Source organism: Mastomys coucha, unplaced genomic scaffold (assembly GCF_008632895.1).
Source record: "Mastomys coucha isolate ucsf_1 unplaced genomic scaffold, UCSF_Mcou_1 pScaffold22, whole genome shotgun sequence".
NCBI lineage: Eukaryota > Metazoa > Chordata > Mammalia > Rodentia > Muridae > Mastomys > Mastomys coucha.
Window position 1 is genome coordinate 25,953,777 of NW_022196905.1, and position 15,290 is coordinate 25,969,066.

Sequence of the window (15,290 nt, forward strand, 5' to 3'; positions counted from 1 at the left end):
TGAGGTGGGGATTAGATTGTGATTGACAAGAAATGGGCCTTATCCTGTTGGTATCTCGTGCAGAAACCTTAAAACTTTTGAAGTGAGATGGCTTGATCAGACCGAAGGCCTTGAGGCAAGGAGATGAAGGCTGTTGAAGGCTGTTGCCACAACACAAGAGGGGAGCAACAGGGACACAGTGAGGGGGGGACAGCCTCAGGCCACATCGAATCTGATGAGCAGCTTTGATGCAGGTAGAAGAGATGCTGTGGCAAAGATGTGGGTGTGTTGGGGCTGGGTTAATCCACTTTCTGTTGCTGTAACAAAATGCCTGAGACCACTTGAAAAGAGCTGTCCTTTGATTTACAGGCTTGGAAGTCTGAGACTGTGGTCCGTGACCTGCTTTCAGTGATGAGGCAGTACTGTGTGGTGGATCAAGAGGCTAGAAAAGGCTGAGTTCCCACAATCCCTGTCACCTCGTGCTCCCAGGAACCCTAGATCAATAGGCTTTTTTAAAAAAGTTTATCTTATTTTCTGTGTATGAGTGCTTTCCACACATAGGTGCCTGGTGCCCTCAGAGGTCAGAAGACGATGCCTCATCACCTGGAACTGGAGTTATAGATGGTTGTGAGCTGGTGTGTGGGTGTTAAGAATCAAACCTGGCTCCTCTGCAAGAGCAAGTGCTTTTAACTGTTGAGCCATCTCTCCAGTTCTCTATTCCCTTCTTTAAGGTGTCACCATGTCCTGGCAATCAAGCCTTCAGAGAACACTTCCCCAAGACACCCACGACTGTGTCTTGGGGTTGTCCTTACACATCACCACAAGCTAGGTGGCTTCCTTCAGTCAACAAACGCTCTTCCCCTACACAAGGTAAGATATTGGCAGGACCATGCTTCCAGAAAGCCCTTCCTGGCCCCACAATGTCACCCAGTCTGCCTTCCATAGCATGTGTCCCGCCTTGCTTTTGTACATCTCTTAGGAAGGGTCCCTTAGAATTCAGGCTGGACAGGTAAATCCAATATATCTCCTGTCGAGATCCCTAATACATGACATCCTTAAAGACATGTTTCCCAAAGCTGGGGTCACAGGCTCTAGACATTAGTACCAGCCCTGCCTTTGTGAGTGGGATAGGGCAGAAGTAAATGACACCCCTGCTAGGGGCCAGGATGGGGAGAGCTGTCAGTAGGGGATTCAGGGTTCTGAACCTGTGGGCGAGCAACATGTGGCCCTTGCTTTGTCTGTGAAGACTGAAGATCATCCTTTCTGGACCTGGAAGGGTTCCAGCTGGCCCGCTAGGCCTGGAGGCACAGGGCCTTGGCGGGTCCAAGTCAGGCTGTTGACAGGTAGAACCCTTCTGGGCTTTGATTCATTGACCGTCTGGGCAGGAGCTGGCCAAGCTGCTAAGAATGAGAAAAATGCCTCGCGCATATTTTCCTCTCAGCCAGCGGTTTCACTCAGTGTCAGTACAGTGGAGAGAGCCTGTCTGCTCTGCTTGCTGAGCCCCAGCCTGGTCCCCATCTGTGGTCCGTCTGCGGCTCTCCCTCTCTTCTTCACATACACCCGCCCCCGGTCCCCGAGGCTGGATGGAGTGGGCAGGGCTGGACCACGTCCTCATAATTGAAATATTTGGCGCTTGGGGTGAAGCCAGACTTCCCCCCCAAGTCAAAGGGACAGATTCAAGCTGGGCCTCTGTGACTGCAGGAAGCCCCGGAAGCTGCCAGGATGCCAAAGTCAGTGGCCAAAGACTTTCTGTCAGGGTCCCAGAGGACTCAAGTAGCCTTGGAACAAGGTGAGGGCAGACACTCAAGGCCACAAGCCCTAGCTCCCTGGCCCAGGCTTCTTTCCTGCCTCTTCCGCAGCCTCCTTCAGAACACCCTGGCTGCAGGACTCTGCCCAACAAAGAACCTTCCTGGAGAAGGACCCGCTGCCTGTTCTAGGGGTTTGTTATAGAGCAGTAAAAGGCGGTTGAAGATTTGGGGAGACGGTAAAGATAGTAGCAATGTGCTTGCTGTACAAGCATGAGGACCAGAGTCTGCATCCACAAAACCCATGGGAAAAAGAGAGACACAGCAACACATAACCCTGATCCTAGTGTGGGGAGGAAGAACAGGGGGATTCCAGGGGCTTTTGGGCCAGCCAGTTCAGCCCAATTGTGAGCTTCCGTCTCAGTGAGAGGCCCTTTCTCAAAAAAAAAAAAAAAGAAGAGATGAAGAAGAGCAATGAAGAAAAAAGCCTTTGTTGCCATGCTCTGGCTTGGGGCACACACAAACACATGCCCATACATGCACCACAGAACTCTCATACACAATAAACACACACAAACAGGGCTTCAAAAGTGAAGTGTGTCGGGCAGTAGTGGCGCATGCCTTTAGTCCCAGCACTTGGGAGGCAGAGGCAGGTGGATTTCTGAGTTCAACATCAGCCTGGTCTCCAGAGTGAGTTCCAGGACAGCCAGGGTCACACAGAGAAACCCTCTCTCCAAGAAAAAAAAAAAGAAAAGAGAAGTAAGTGGACAAGGTGGTGACTGCCTATGATCTCAGAAGGCTGAGGCAGGAGGGTCCTGAGTTTAATTAAGGGTAGTCCTGTGCACACAATGAAACCCTGCCTCCTTCCTCCCTCCTCCCCTAAAAGAGCTTTGAAACCCTGAGGGCAGATGGAGGCTTCTGAGACATATTCAGTATCAAGCCTCAAAAGTCTCCCCTTAGGGGAGGGACAAAGCCCTACTACTTGTCTGTCAACCTGAACCCTTGTAGAGCCAAGTTGTTTGCACTGGGCCTCAGTAGTCGCACAGACTTCAGCCAAACCATCTCTCCCAGGAACATAGGTGTTGCTGACAGGAGGGCTCATGGTGCCACTGGCTACCCACTGCCACCAGCCAGGGGTTTCTAGGGGAAAGTTCCCTTTGGAACCCAGCCAAGCGCCCCGGCTATGCTTACCTCAAGCCTCCTCCTTTCTGGTTGTGAGAATCACAAAACAAAATCACATGTCCCTTTCTCCCTTTGCTGCCAGCAATCTTTGAAGTCTGGCCATAGTCATTGTGTGACCCCTTGGACCCTGGAGCACCCTCACCCCACCCCTCGGTCTTAGTCTCCTTACTCAGTTTGTATCGTCTCTGTCGTTGATGCTGTGTGTTATCGGTTTTTTTTTTTATGTGCTTTCCATTGTGAATTGCTGCTCGCTGAGTTGAGAACAATGAAGGCTATAATCAGGAGATAAACACACTCGGGCTCCATTATGCCATTCACGTGTATTGATGAAAACTGGGTGGTTTTGGTACAATAAGTGAATTCTCCTGACGCATTCTCTTCAAAACTGGGGTTTTAGCTCAGGAAACTCTCTTTCTTCGACGTTAACACTTGAGCCCCTTAAGTTAAAAGCCTGATCCAAAGAGGCCCTTATCAGTTCTGACCACGTTTGCTGTCGCCAGGTGCAGACCACGGCCAGAAACAGATGGTGACTACCAAATGATGAGCTCTTTGTAAACAGTCCAAGACCCATGGACTTGTGGGACCAGTGGAATGTCTGTTAGCAATTGTCCTCTTACATCAAGGGCCTGGTCCTCTTGAATTCCTGGAGACCCAAATGGGATCCCATGGGCACAGTACCTTGTCCCACAGCTCCATCATGTACCTAAGGGCATGAGGCCTTTGTGATCTCAATTACCATCAGGGAAGAAGCAATTGTTGGGATGTTGGTCGACCCTCTCCAGATTGTCCCCAGCAGCCTGGATCTGGCTTTGGATTCAGAGCTAGCAGAACCTTCCCTTCTACATCCATCAGGGAACCTTGTGAGACTCTCACAGCAAAGCAAGCAGCTGGGCTGTGACATTCACCCTGCTTCTTGTCCCTGCCATCCTTGGCTAAACAGTTGAGGCCAGGAGAGACATGCATTTCACATGACATCTCTGTCTCTCTGTTGCTCAGCTCCCTCAGGCACCACTTTAGGAAGAGAGGGCAGCTCTCATCTCTGATTGCTCTCACAGGTTCATAGATAGAGAGATAAATGATGATGGAGAAAAGCAGGGACCCCAGCCAGCCTTTCCCAGCACTACAGCCCCACCACCGCTTCTTCCTATCACACAGCAGTTTGTCACAGTACTCTCAGAGTGACCTAATAGCCTTTAATAGTCCATTGTTCTGTCAGGCCAGGCCAGGGCCTCTCCCAGAGGGCAGGCAGGTGGTGGATTCAACCCAAGAACCAAAGCCCTGGGTGAGAAACCAACCCCAGAGGCTGCCTTAGGTCCACACCCCTGCAGCTCCTGCCTGTGCTTCTTCAATCTGCTCTTCCCTGAACCATAGATAAGGATTAAGGATGGATAAAGGCCTGTTTGGGTGGGGCAGTGCACATCTGCCTGCAGGAGGAAAGGACACCTGGGCTTCCAGCAAGGGGATGATCCAGAATCTTCCCTGTTGGTTGCTAGGCCTGGGCCACTTTGCTGGGTTAGTGGGTGATGTCAGGAGGAGCTGGTTAGGGTAGCCTTCCTCTCACTTCACATGCCCACAGATGCCCAGAGTATGGCTGGTTTCTGAAGCTGCAGTCTCTCATCCCAGAGGCAGAACACTGAGATTTCACACTCCTAATCAGCTCCCAGTGAAGCAGCACATGCTAAGCAGTCCTGGAGGAGTGAGAGGCGGTCAATCCTACCCTGGCACAGGGGATAAGATGGGATGCTGGCTGAAGATGCCTGATGGCTCTGGAAGTTTGTAACCTCCTGCCCTGGACTTCCTGACTCCTAAGAAGCTTTCTGTCCTTGGTACCTTCTCAGAAAGGTTAGCCACTGCCTCCAGGCAACAACCAAAATACACATTTGTGTACCAATTCGTAGAGCAGAAACCCTGCCCTGCTTTCGATAATGAATCTTCCAGGGGAGCCCAAGACTCAAACCCCACCTTGAAGCCCAGGAGATATTTAGGGACCCTACCAGACACATCTGTGTCTACCTCACTGTTCCCCAAGGAATAGAGGAGAAAGGTCTCTGTGGAAAAGGCATCTCTGTGGGAGGGAGTATACTTCCTGGGAGCCATTTGACCCCAAAAAGCCTTGCAGAGATGCTGTTATGGCTGATTAGTTAGCCTAGCTAGGGCACAGGGTCTCATGCGATTCTGATAGGAGCTGTCCCCTTTACCTCCTCCTTTGGACCAATGCTGATTATGTCCCTGTGGACCCTTCCTGGGTGTCAGAGCCCCAGACCGCTGGCATTTCCAAATCCCTGAAACTCCATGCAAAGAGAACACGAGGGCTTGGAGCTGAGTAGGTCCACGCCCATTGGCCTGGGGACTAGTTGCACCTCTCATTGGGAGGGGTGACCTCAACATTTCAGATTACTCTGGACATTCAGTTCCATCTCTCTGGGCTTCAGTTCCCTCCTCAGCGAAATGGGGACAAATTGGCTGAGCTGTTGTGTTTAGTGAAATGTCGCACCAGCACCCATGGAAGTCATCTGTCCCCTCTCTTAGTGGCACCTCATATTCTGAACACCACTCACTCTGTTATTTCTGGGCCCAAATCCCGCTCCCCCTACCCCTACTGGACCAATGGAGGAAACCTTGTTTTCCCAACCTGTCAACAGTCAACAGGCTGTTCCCCCACACCTCCTCACCAAATCAATACACTCCAGAAGGTTTGACAAGGATGGGTTCTTTATTATTTCATTTTTTTCTTTTAAAAAAAGGTACTCCTTCAGTATAAAAAATAAATATTTTAAATATGACATTGAATAAATAAAAATAATCTGTCAGTATGAAACATTCCCACAGGGTACATTCATCAAAGAGAAATTTGTCACCCGAGGCCAAGCCCCTTCCGAAGGAAAGGAAAGAGGGAGACGTCTGAGGCCCAATGGGCTTGAACCAGCAGTGCAAAGGAGAGGCTGGGCTGGGACTGAGGAGTCATTCGAATGCAGACAGCCATATCATTTCACCTGTGAAGCCACTACCATGCAAGACTCCGGGGTCCTGGCCCACACATGCCATGTCTGCTCCAGAGAGCAAAGCAGAACTGGGTTGCTTGAGTCAGGATCAAGGACACAGAGATAGACAAGAGCAGGGGGTGGGGGGAGATAGACCAGTAAACTCTCAGTGCTTTCAGGTTTGAAGTTTTAAATAATAAATAAAGGCTCCTTTGCTTCTCTCTGGATAAACTGCAAAATGCCCCATCCCTCTTTTCTGGTCCGGACACACTACCCACCATGCTCGGTAGAAGTCAATGCTAACAGGTGAAAGACATCAAGGTGAACAACTGCCTCTCTTAAAGTTTGTCTGCCCCAAAGACTCAAAGGTTCTGATGCTGGGCAACAGGACTCTGAACTGTTGGAGTAAGATGCAGGCAGGTGGTTGCCCTGTGGAGCGGGGGGTGGGGGGTCTGTGCACAGAGAGAGTCCATTGGTCCCTGAGCCTTCAAAGCTGCCAGGTGGGCGGAGCCTAGAGAGTCCGTGTCCATGTGGATGTGAAGTGATGAAAAAAACCAGCAGGCCCCAGGCCGTGGCATCATCTTGGCTTTTAGACAAATTGACTCTTAGCTTGGAAAAGAGCAGCCAGTCCTGAGCTGAGCCTGATGCAGCAGCAACAGGAGAGAATGATGGAGCAACTTTGTCGCCGACATGTGTGGCCCCCACCATAGTCTCCTTGCTGCATCCATAGATTCCAGGCCTTTCCTAACACAGAGCTCCAGGGCCTGTCCACCTGCTGTCCAGATAAAGTGCTTGGAGAGTGACAGAGAAAGGTGCAAAAATGCGTGAAGCAGAATCCTGCAGCTGAACTGCTAAGGACAGCCCGAAGCAGAGCCTGAGAGGCAGCTAGTCGGCCACTGCCCCAGCTTGGCTGCCTTCCTCCCTACCCTGCTCCCAGATCGAGGGCGTTCCTCTGCTTGCCTGGCCCCAGCACAAAGGAGAGATCAGATCGGATTCCCTGCCTGGGAGCCCAGACATGGGCGGGAGTGGGAAGGCAGCGATGAAGCAAGGACCACAGCTTCCTGGTCCGCGTCCCAGGCGTCTCGGGCCTTGATCTCCCCTTCTCTGGAGCACTGGGCAGCCGTTCAGGCCCAGTTCAGGGCCTACACTGCTCCAACCTCCTGTATTCACCCTCTGTGGGTGTTCAGGCCACCCGAGGAGCTTCCATGCTGGATGAAGCACACTGGGTGCAGGGTCAGGATGTCTCAGCACTCAGTCAGCTCCGATTTGAGGAAGAAGGGATGAGGTTTGCCCAAGGTTCCAGAGCCATTCACTTCATTATGAATGGTGCAGCGCATAGCAGGAATCCAGGGGTGCCAGAGAGCTTAGTGGGACAAAACAACAAGAAATTGCTCCACCCCCTTGGAGATCAGAGAGAGGGAGAGAGATGAAGAGAGGGAAGGAGAGAGAGGGAGGGAGGGAGATAAAGAGACAGAGACAGACAGACAAACTGTCCCAGCTCTTTCTAGGGGACCTTACACCCTAAAAGTGAGTCACAGTGGGAGACAGGGGAGCTAGCCAGCTCTCTGATTTGACCCATGAGCTGTACCTGTAACAATCATCTGCCTCCAGACCAGGCCCCACTAGGTGGTAAGTCTTGGCCCCAGCTCCCATGTAAGGAGCCCCATACTATTTCGGGGAATTAACTTTGCCATTTAAAGCACCAATAAGTTAACATAAATAGGATATAGTAATAAATAGACAGCTGCGCTGGATCAAACACAGAACTCTGGGTCTCATCTTCCCTGAGACCCTGACCTCAAGTTCTGCTTCTCCATGCTCCAGGGACCCAAGACAGCCCTCTGGTCCCCCTTCAAGTACCTTTGTGACCCTCCAGGGCCTCAGACATGACATTCTACTTTATGCTACCTCTCTGTCTGCTCAAGATCACCTGTTCTCAGTGGTTGAGAAGCAGATGAAATCTGCTACTGCCCCAACAATGGCTGCCTTGCTCCCTCCCTGGCTCCTAGACAGTTAGGGATCCTTCCCTGGGAGGACTCTGGGAAGCTGCTGAACCACCTCACCTGCTTTTGCAACCTGCCTCTTCCTGCCTGCACACATCTCACCTCCAGCGGGCAGACCCCAACCATGCCAGGCTGTGGGGGGAACTGCAAAGAAGACAACCTGGATATGGCCTCTGCGCTTCCATAAAAGCCTGAACACTAGTGACCTTCTAGAATCTTCCATCTGACAGTCCCTAAGCCTGAAGTCTCTAATCCAAGTCAAGAAAAGAGATATTCCATCCCAGGGTACCCTTCTACCCACAAAACTTAAAAAAGAAGAAGAAGAAGAAGAAGAAGAAGAAGAAGAAGAAGAAGAAGAAGAAGAAGAAGAAGAAGAAGAAGAAGAAGAAGAAGAAGAAGAAGAAGAAGAGGAAGAAGAAGAAGAGGAAGAAGAGGAAGAGGAAGAAGAGGAAGAAAGAAGAAGAAGGAGTCCTTCTGGATCCCAGTCTGGCCCTTGGCCCCCTCACATCCCAACCACACCTTTCAAAGTCTCTCTGAGGGACAGCAAAGGACCAGATGGTGGTGACTCTGTAGGGGGCTAGGAGACTTCCAGCCCTTTGCTGTCTGCTGTAGACAACTTGTGCAGCTTGTTCACACACCTAGTGAGCAAGGGGACCAGTGAGTGGAGTGAGTGAGTGAGTGAGTGAGTGAGTGAGTGAGACAGAAGTCTCTCAGTCCAACACCCTTACTGCCATTTCTAGCTGGTGCTGGGCTGTATGGAAGCTTTGCCTATGGAAGTTTCAACTTTACCAGACTCCATCATGGCTCAGCCCAGAGTGCAGTGAGTGTCTGGAAATCCCTGGGGTCTGCCAGCAGCCCCGTTTTGCATTTAACAACGCACTTTGAGCCCCCCTCCCCGCATCTGGATCCTGCTACTGAGATCCCTCAGTCCCTGGGATACCCCAGACCTCCTGTCTAGAAGGTCTGGACCACCATGCTTATGACTTGCTTGTATGTCCCCACGAACTGGCAACCCAACTTTTTCCTTAGGAAGGCATCTTTGCCAGAGTGGTCCGGGATAGGTGGCACATCCACGTGGCCCACGTGGTACTTGTTGCACAGACGGCAATGCACATTGCTGAGGAGCCCCCTCATGACGTCGACGGTGGCATTAAGCTTGGCCCGAAGGCTCACAGCAGTGGGATTCAGGATCTTCTGATCCCGGGTGATATTGGTCAGGGAAGCACCTAGGAATGCGACCATCCGATACAGCTCCACCAACTTGGTCTTCTCTGTCCCATTGGCATGGAAAGATGGGAAGTCTGTCATGTTGGGCGCACATAGCTTGTCCACGTTGTTGGGAAACGGCTCCCCTTGAGATGTGTACTACAGAAGAGAGGAGAGGTGATGTGGGAGTCAGGGTGAGTGTTCCAGCCTGCCACCAACCCTCGGGGCAAGCTCTTGCACCTCTGTGTCCCCACCTGTGACATGGGGACTCCACTTACTGGCCTGTAGGCATCTAGAATCATTAGTCAGCAATGATCAGAAAATGTGAACTCACTCACCAAGGTCACTGTGACATAAATGGATAGAGGAAATGTGGCATGTCACAGGTGTCACCTCAACCAGAACACCACATACACTTGCACTTTCAGTCACCCCAGCCTCTTCCTGGGCCTCCCACTGCTTTCAGTGACACCTCCCTGTCCACTCACTGCACAGCCTCTTCTTTGGCACCCTGAGCCGTGGGACAAGACAGAAAGCACCGTCCCCACCTCTCACCCCAACTCGCTGGTGCCCTTGGAAGAGTACCTGCCACTCTCTGAGCCTAGGCTAGAGTGCAGGGAGGAAGCCATGGGTTCCCACAGAGCTCTTCCAGCTCTGAAGGGTTCCCCTCCAGGCCGGGCAGCTCCCCACTTCCTCAGGATCCCAGGAAAGTAACTTACATAGGAAATGAAGAGAGCATTGGCGCTGCCATTGAGCTGTGCCAGCTGACTTTTGATCTGGTTCATGAGGTTGCCATGGCATGGGTGGCGTGTGGCACAGGTGGCATTTACAGGGGTGATGGGGAGGGGGCTCCCTGCCCCGTGTTTCCAGTGCAGAACCAGCAGTAAGGGCACAATCCCTGGGAAGAGACACGGAGGGTGAATGGGAAGGCAGGAAGCCTGGGTAAGGCACATGGCACCTTGCACAGCAGGGGTTGGGGGGCACCTCAGCCAGGCCCTTCCCATCCCCTCCCACCCTCCACCTGCCTTTAGTCTCTTGCTCTACTGAGGTTCCCTGGCTCTCTGGCTCCAGGACTCTTGGCCCAGTTCTCTCTGCTTTCTCTTTCCCTGCTCCCTGGCCTCGGTTTCCCCATCTATGCCATTGAATTGAGTAGAGAAGCAAGGCATCAAGACGGGACCCATTTGTACCATCTGAAAGGTAGGTGGGGTGGGGGACACTCAACCATCTAGCCCCTTTCCCTCCTGGTACCCTAGGTAGATGGTATTAGGTCCAGCAGAGGGAAAGAGAAATTAACCCTTCCAGGATGGGCCAGATTCTTAACTTGGTGTTCACTGGCCCACTGCAGCCTAGAACTCTGAGTTGGACCCCTTGCAGGCTGTGCCAGCTGGGAGCTGGGGTTTCTGTAGACCATCTCTTAAAACTGCCACTAGACTCTGGCTTCCTAAGCCAATTGCCTCTAACCCCATCTTCCTCAATGAGGTTAGTCCCCTGTGGAGAACTTTCCACCTGTTTGTTCTGCAGGTGCCCACCAAATCATCTCTCACCCCCGCTTGTTACAGTCCCTCCCCCCCCCAACTCCACATACTTTGGAATGAGAGGAAATGGTGCAACCAGGAAAGAGACGGGGGAAAGGTCGCAGGCAGACACGCAAGAGGAAAGCGAAAGGTGTCAGGAGAACCGGGAGCTGTCCGGGCCTGTCCAGGATCACCCCTCCCCCGGGGCGCCTGCCCCTCCTTCGCTTTCAGCTACACCGGTCCCTTCACCCCAGCTCAGCCTTTCGAACACCCGGCTGAAGACGCCAGAAGGTGATAGAGGCTCAAGTCAGCTCTTAAGGGAGGCTGAAAACCTCCAACCTGAACTCCCCATACTGGGACTAAAAAGACCCTAGAACCTAAGTTCACTCCTCTGGAGTCCTCTATTGGTCCCAGCATCACCAAACACTGTTAGGGCCCCGGGATGGCTGCGGGGGTACCCATACCTGCATCTCATCTCGCGCCAATCACAGCTTTCCAGGGACTGGCAGACGGAAGCGGCACCTGCGCCGGTCCTGGCCGGAGTTTGCAAACTGCTCAGCCGCCTGAGCCCCTCCCAGGGAGCAGCCCGGGACGCAGTTGGAAAAGAGAAAGCGGAAAGAAAGAAAAAGAAAGAGGGAGGGTAAATCTAGGCGACAGCGGAGAAGTAAGAGCAGCGCGAGAGAGAAGTGGGGCGAGGAGAGAAAGCGGTGGAGCTAGGCTGCGCCGCCCGGGTCCCTCACCGCCAACCTGCTGGCCCGGGCGGGCTGGGCGCGCGGTGCCCGGACCATGTGCGGCGCTCGCTCCCTGCCGCCACCCAGCGCCTCCGGCGGGCCCGGACTGCGCGGGCGCCCCAAGTGTCCGAGTGGCGCGGCGGGCGGGTGTCCCACGGGTGCTCGCCCAGCGCCCCAGGCTGCCGGCGCGCCCGCAGCGGGGACTCGTAATCGGCGCCAGGCGCATGGATTTACCTGCGGCCAAGACCTTCATTATGGGCTGGACTCCAGAGGGCCTTGGAGGAGACCTTAGATGCAGGCCGTTTTCAGAAGTTCATGCTCAAATGGGGAATTTGCCTGATTTATATACTGGAGCCTGTGTTGTAAGACAGAGAAACAGCTATATTTAGCCGGGATCCCCAGTCCAGGAAGTTGTTTGAGGTGCATCATAGGAAATTATGAATGGAAGAAAGTAAGAGTGAAGGGGGAGGGGGAAAGAGTGAAGGGGGAGGGTGGGGAGGGCAGACTTTTTCCTTCTTCTAAGAATTTGATTGATAAAATTATAATGAAGTCTTCAACAACAACAACAACAAAACCGCCCTGTGGTTTTCCTGAGTGGTTTACTCTGGGCGTTGTTTGCAGATGGGTCTGGTGGGGAGAGGGTCTCAGGGGGATTCAGAGGGGTCCTCAGCCTGTGCCCTTCAGACATTTGGGTTTGGGAGGGTGGCAACAGACTGGAGACTGCCTTTGTGTCCCCTGGTAGGGGGGCTTTGCGGGGCAGCAAGAGGATTCGGGCTGGAGTTCCACCGAGAAGCCGGTTCCCAGAAGGGGGGCTGGGGCCCTTTTGAACTTTAGACAGTCATAAAATGGAGCAGAATGTGGGCGCTGGAAGCCACCTTAGGGGGTGGCTTTGGTTCGGCCTGTCCATTGGCAGTGGGCAAAGAGACCACAAAGGGGCATGCTGCCAGTGTGCCAGAGGGTCTTCCCCCGCTACAGCCAGCATGATGCCCCCTCTGTGGACTGGTACCTGGGTGAGGCCCAGAAAGAATATGAGGTCGTATCTCTTTGGGAACTGTCTGGGCAGGCACTTTTTCAGTCTTACTACATTGACGGGACTTCGAAAGCAATGACCAGGGAAGCTGGACAAAATGGGACTCTCTCTTCCTCAGGGTGCCTAGGAATGGCTGACACTCTTTGGAAGTCCCTAGTGCCTGGTCTCAGAGTACAAAGGTGACTCCTAACAGGTGCTTCTACGGTCTATGTCTATGGCAAGATCCCAGGGTGGGTCCTTGCTGGTAGATTAGAGATTCTCTGAGGGACAGAAGACAGGCTGAAATGAGATCAGGGTCTCCCCACTAAATAAGGCAGGACAGAGAAGCGTAGGGTGAGAGAACACGGACCAAACACACCTCCCTAGGGCCATGCTATCCCCTGAGCCACTGGGTCCTTCAAGACCTGGAGATGTCATTGTCCTGGGGGACCCTATCCCAACCTTTCCATCTGACCTAACCCCAGATCCAAGTGGGACAATCAGGTTTGCCAAAGCATTGCCTGGCCACTCAAGTCCCTTCGCTCACCCCCATGCCCCCCAGCCCCTGCCTTGAGCCACATTCAGGATCTACTCAGGTGTTCTTATCCTACCAGAATGCCTTGTGACTGTTGTTCTCACCCCGCCCCACTGCACATACGTCCTGCCCCCTTCCAGATTCTTGTTCCTTGTGGTCTTTTGGCAGAGTCTTGCTAGTGGAGTGATAAAACCACCCCTCCCAGCTGGCACTTCCCAGCTGGGAGGGGATCTTAGAGGCCAGGTTGGCACCCCTTCTTTCTCCCTGCACCCTAACATACCTTGTCTCTTCATTGGTGACCCCATCTGGGGTTTACCATTCCTGTACACATAGGTTAGCATGCGACTCCATACTCCACACATCCCAGAGCCACCCCCCCACCCCCAGAACTACTGAGAGCACAGGAACTCTGAATCGGCCCTCATCCACCATCATGTCTTCCAGACAGCTGCTGTCTGACTCTGCCTGGTGTCCTTAAGATGGGCCCCAAATCCATCAGCCCAGAAAGCCATCATGGTCCTCTCTATCCACCTCCTGTCCCCAAAGCTAAACACCTCACTGAGTGTTCCAGTCATGGAGACCTCAGCTCTAACCACTCCATTCCTGTGTCTGGGTCTCCTCTACATCCCTCCAGGCCTTGCACTGCTCTCTGGATCACCAGACCCCCACATGGGTCCTACAGGCCCCACTCAATAGCCATTTAATCTCAGCTCCACCCTGCAGGAAACAGGAAGTGGGAACAGGTTCCAGAAGACACTGACAATAGGACCTTTCAATTTCAGGGAACTAGCTGACTCATTTGTGCCTCAGTTTCCCCTCTCACGGTACCTGACTTAGTCCACGCTCCCCCAGTTCTCTGGGCCCCTCGGTGCCCCAGGCCCTGCCTCCTGCGCCAGTCCATGTCTGAGCACCACCTGTGATAGGGCTCTGAGGAGATGCCAGGAAAGGTCTCCAAGCAGAGCCGAGCCTCTGTCTTCAAGCTGCCTGCAACGTGGCTGGCTTCAGCAGGAGTTTGCATCCGTCCCTCCCTCTCTATGCTGCTGTATGTGTGTTTCCCTCTGCTCCCTCACTGAAGGCATCCTCCCTTCTTGGCTGCCTGTTCCCAGGGTTGTGACCCTGGGCCCCACCCTGGAGTGGCAGCCCCAGCCCAGCCCCTTCCAGCTGTGATTTCATCTGCAGCCTGTCCAGCTCCTGCACACTGGGCCTGCTAGGGGTTTGATAGGCTTCAGGATGAAGGGGACAGCCAGTTTCCACACAGGGAATCCCTCAGCAGAGATAGAGGCTGCCATGCCAGGCCCAAGTGCAGTATCCAGATGGTGGTGTCTTCTCTCCAGGAAGTGAGATAGTAGACTGGTCTGGAAGCCTAAGCTAGCCTGGGCCTTTCCAAAGCCCCTCAGAGGTCTCTCTTCGGCCCACTTTGACACATGTGGCCAGTCCGCCTTGATTTTTCCCACTGACTTTCACTTAACAGTCACAATTCTCTCCCAGGATCTCATAGCTGCTTGCTTTTCACATGTGGAGGTTATAAAGGGGTTAGCAGGTAAAGATGTATGCACAAAGAGTTAACAGCAGAGCCGGGCCTCTGGCTTACAAGATACAGTGATCCCTCTATGAGGCAATAAGGACTTTCAGGAGGAGCAGCCCCTCAGCCCCCTGCAGCTCTGACCCATTCACTCCACCTTGGTGCCCATTTTTGTTTCAAGTAGGAACACACTCTCAGTCTCTGGGGGCTTGGAAGCTTGGGGTCTGGGGGCCTGACCAGACAGTGCTGGTCAAGAGGAGCACTCAGCACAGATGCAATCTATCTGTGTTAAGCATTTTACACCTTGAAAGCAGTCTGGCCAAAGGTAGGAGGAACTCTGGTGGTTTGAAGCATGTGCGGACTTTGACCTCATTTAGAAGCAGGCTGGAGATTTGGCTCAGTGAGGTACAAGCTCTGTGGCTTTGGGGAAGCGGACCCTTCTCACCCTCAGGTTCTTCATCTCTAAGTGAGAAGGATAACACACACAGACACATACACAGACACACACATAGACACACACACACACAGACACGCACACAGGCACACACATAGACACAGACACACACAGAGACACACACCACACACACACACAGACACATGCAGAATACACACACAGAGACACACACAGACATACACACACACATACACAGAGACACACAGACATACCACACACACACACACACAATGGGTCGGTTGGGAGGGCCTGGGGTCCAGCAAGGTTCCTGCCACCCAGTAAGCCTCCTCGTGTGTGGACCTGAAAGACTCCTCTGTGAAACAAAGATCTTTGTCCTATCTAGAGATGAAGAAACAGGCAACAACAGAATAGACAGGAAACGGGGTATTCCTCACCCACAGCTCCTAGCTTCAGGGGTACCTCAGAAAA

The 15,290-nt window shown here is 53.0% G+C and overlaps 1 protein-coding gene across 3 annotated transcripts; it reads right to left on the reverse strand.

Moving 5' to 3' along the window:
* Positions 1–7,345: 7,345 nt before the first annotated feature.
* Positions 7,346–14,416, reverse strand: Lif (LIF interleukin 6 family cytokine). 3 transcript variants are annotated; one of them, XM_031338985.1, is made up of 4 exons: positions 14,355–14,416; positions 11,576–11,696; positions 9,816–9,994; positions 7,346–9,255 (listed from the first exon to the last, which is right to left on the reverse strand). In XM_031338985.1, exons 2-4 carry the CDS (start codon positions 11,592–11,594, stop codon positions 8,845–8,847), a joined length of 609 nt encoding a protein of 202 aa, XP_031194845.1. In that variant the 5' UTR covers positions 11,595–11,696; positions 14,355–14,416; the 3' UTR covers positions 7,346–8,844. The 3 variants fall into 3 exon arrangements, with proteins under 3 accessions (XP_031194845.1, XP_031194844.1, XP_031194846.1); XM_031338984.1 differs by lacking the exon at positions 14,355–14,416 and adding an exon at positions 13,714–14,319; XM_031338986.1 differs by lacking the exons at positions 11,576–11,696; positions 14,355–14,416 and adding an exon at positions 11,075–11,369 and having other exon boundaries at positions 8,387–9,255.
* Between the last annotated feature and the right edge of the window lie 874 nt (positions 14,417–15,290).

Bases quoted from the DNA above. Each gene is read 5' to 3' on its own strand.
- Lif (XM_031338985.1), bottom strand. The intron at 9,256-9,815 runs GTAAGTTACTTT...TCTCTTCTGTAG, and splicing joins ATGCTCTCTTCATTTCCTAT to TACACATCTCAAGGGGAGCC.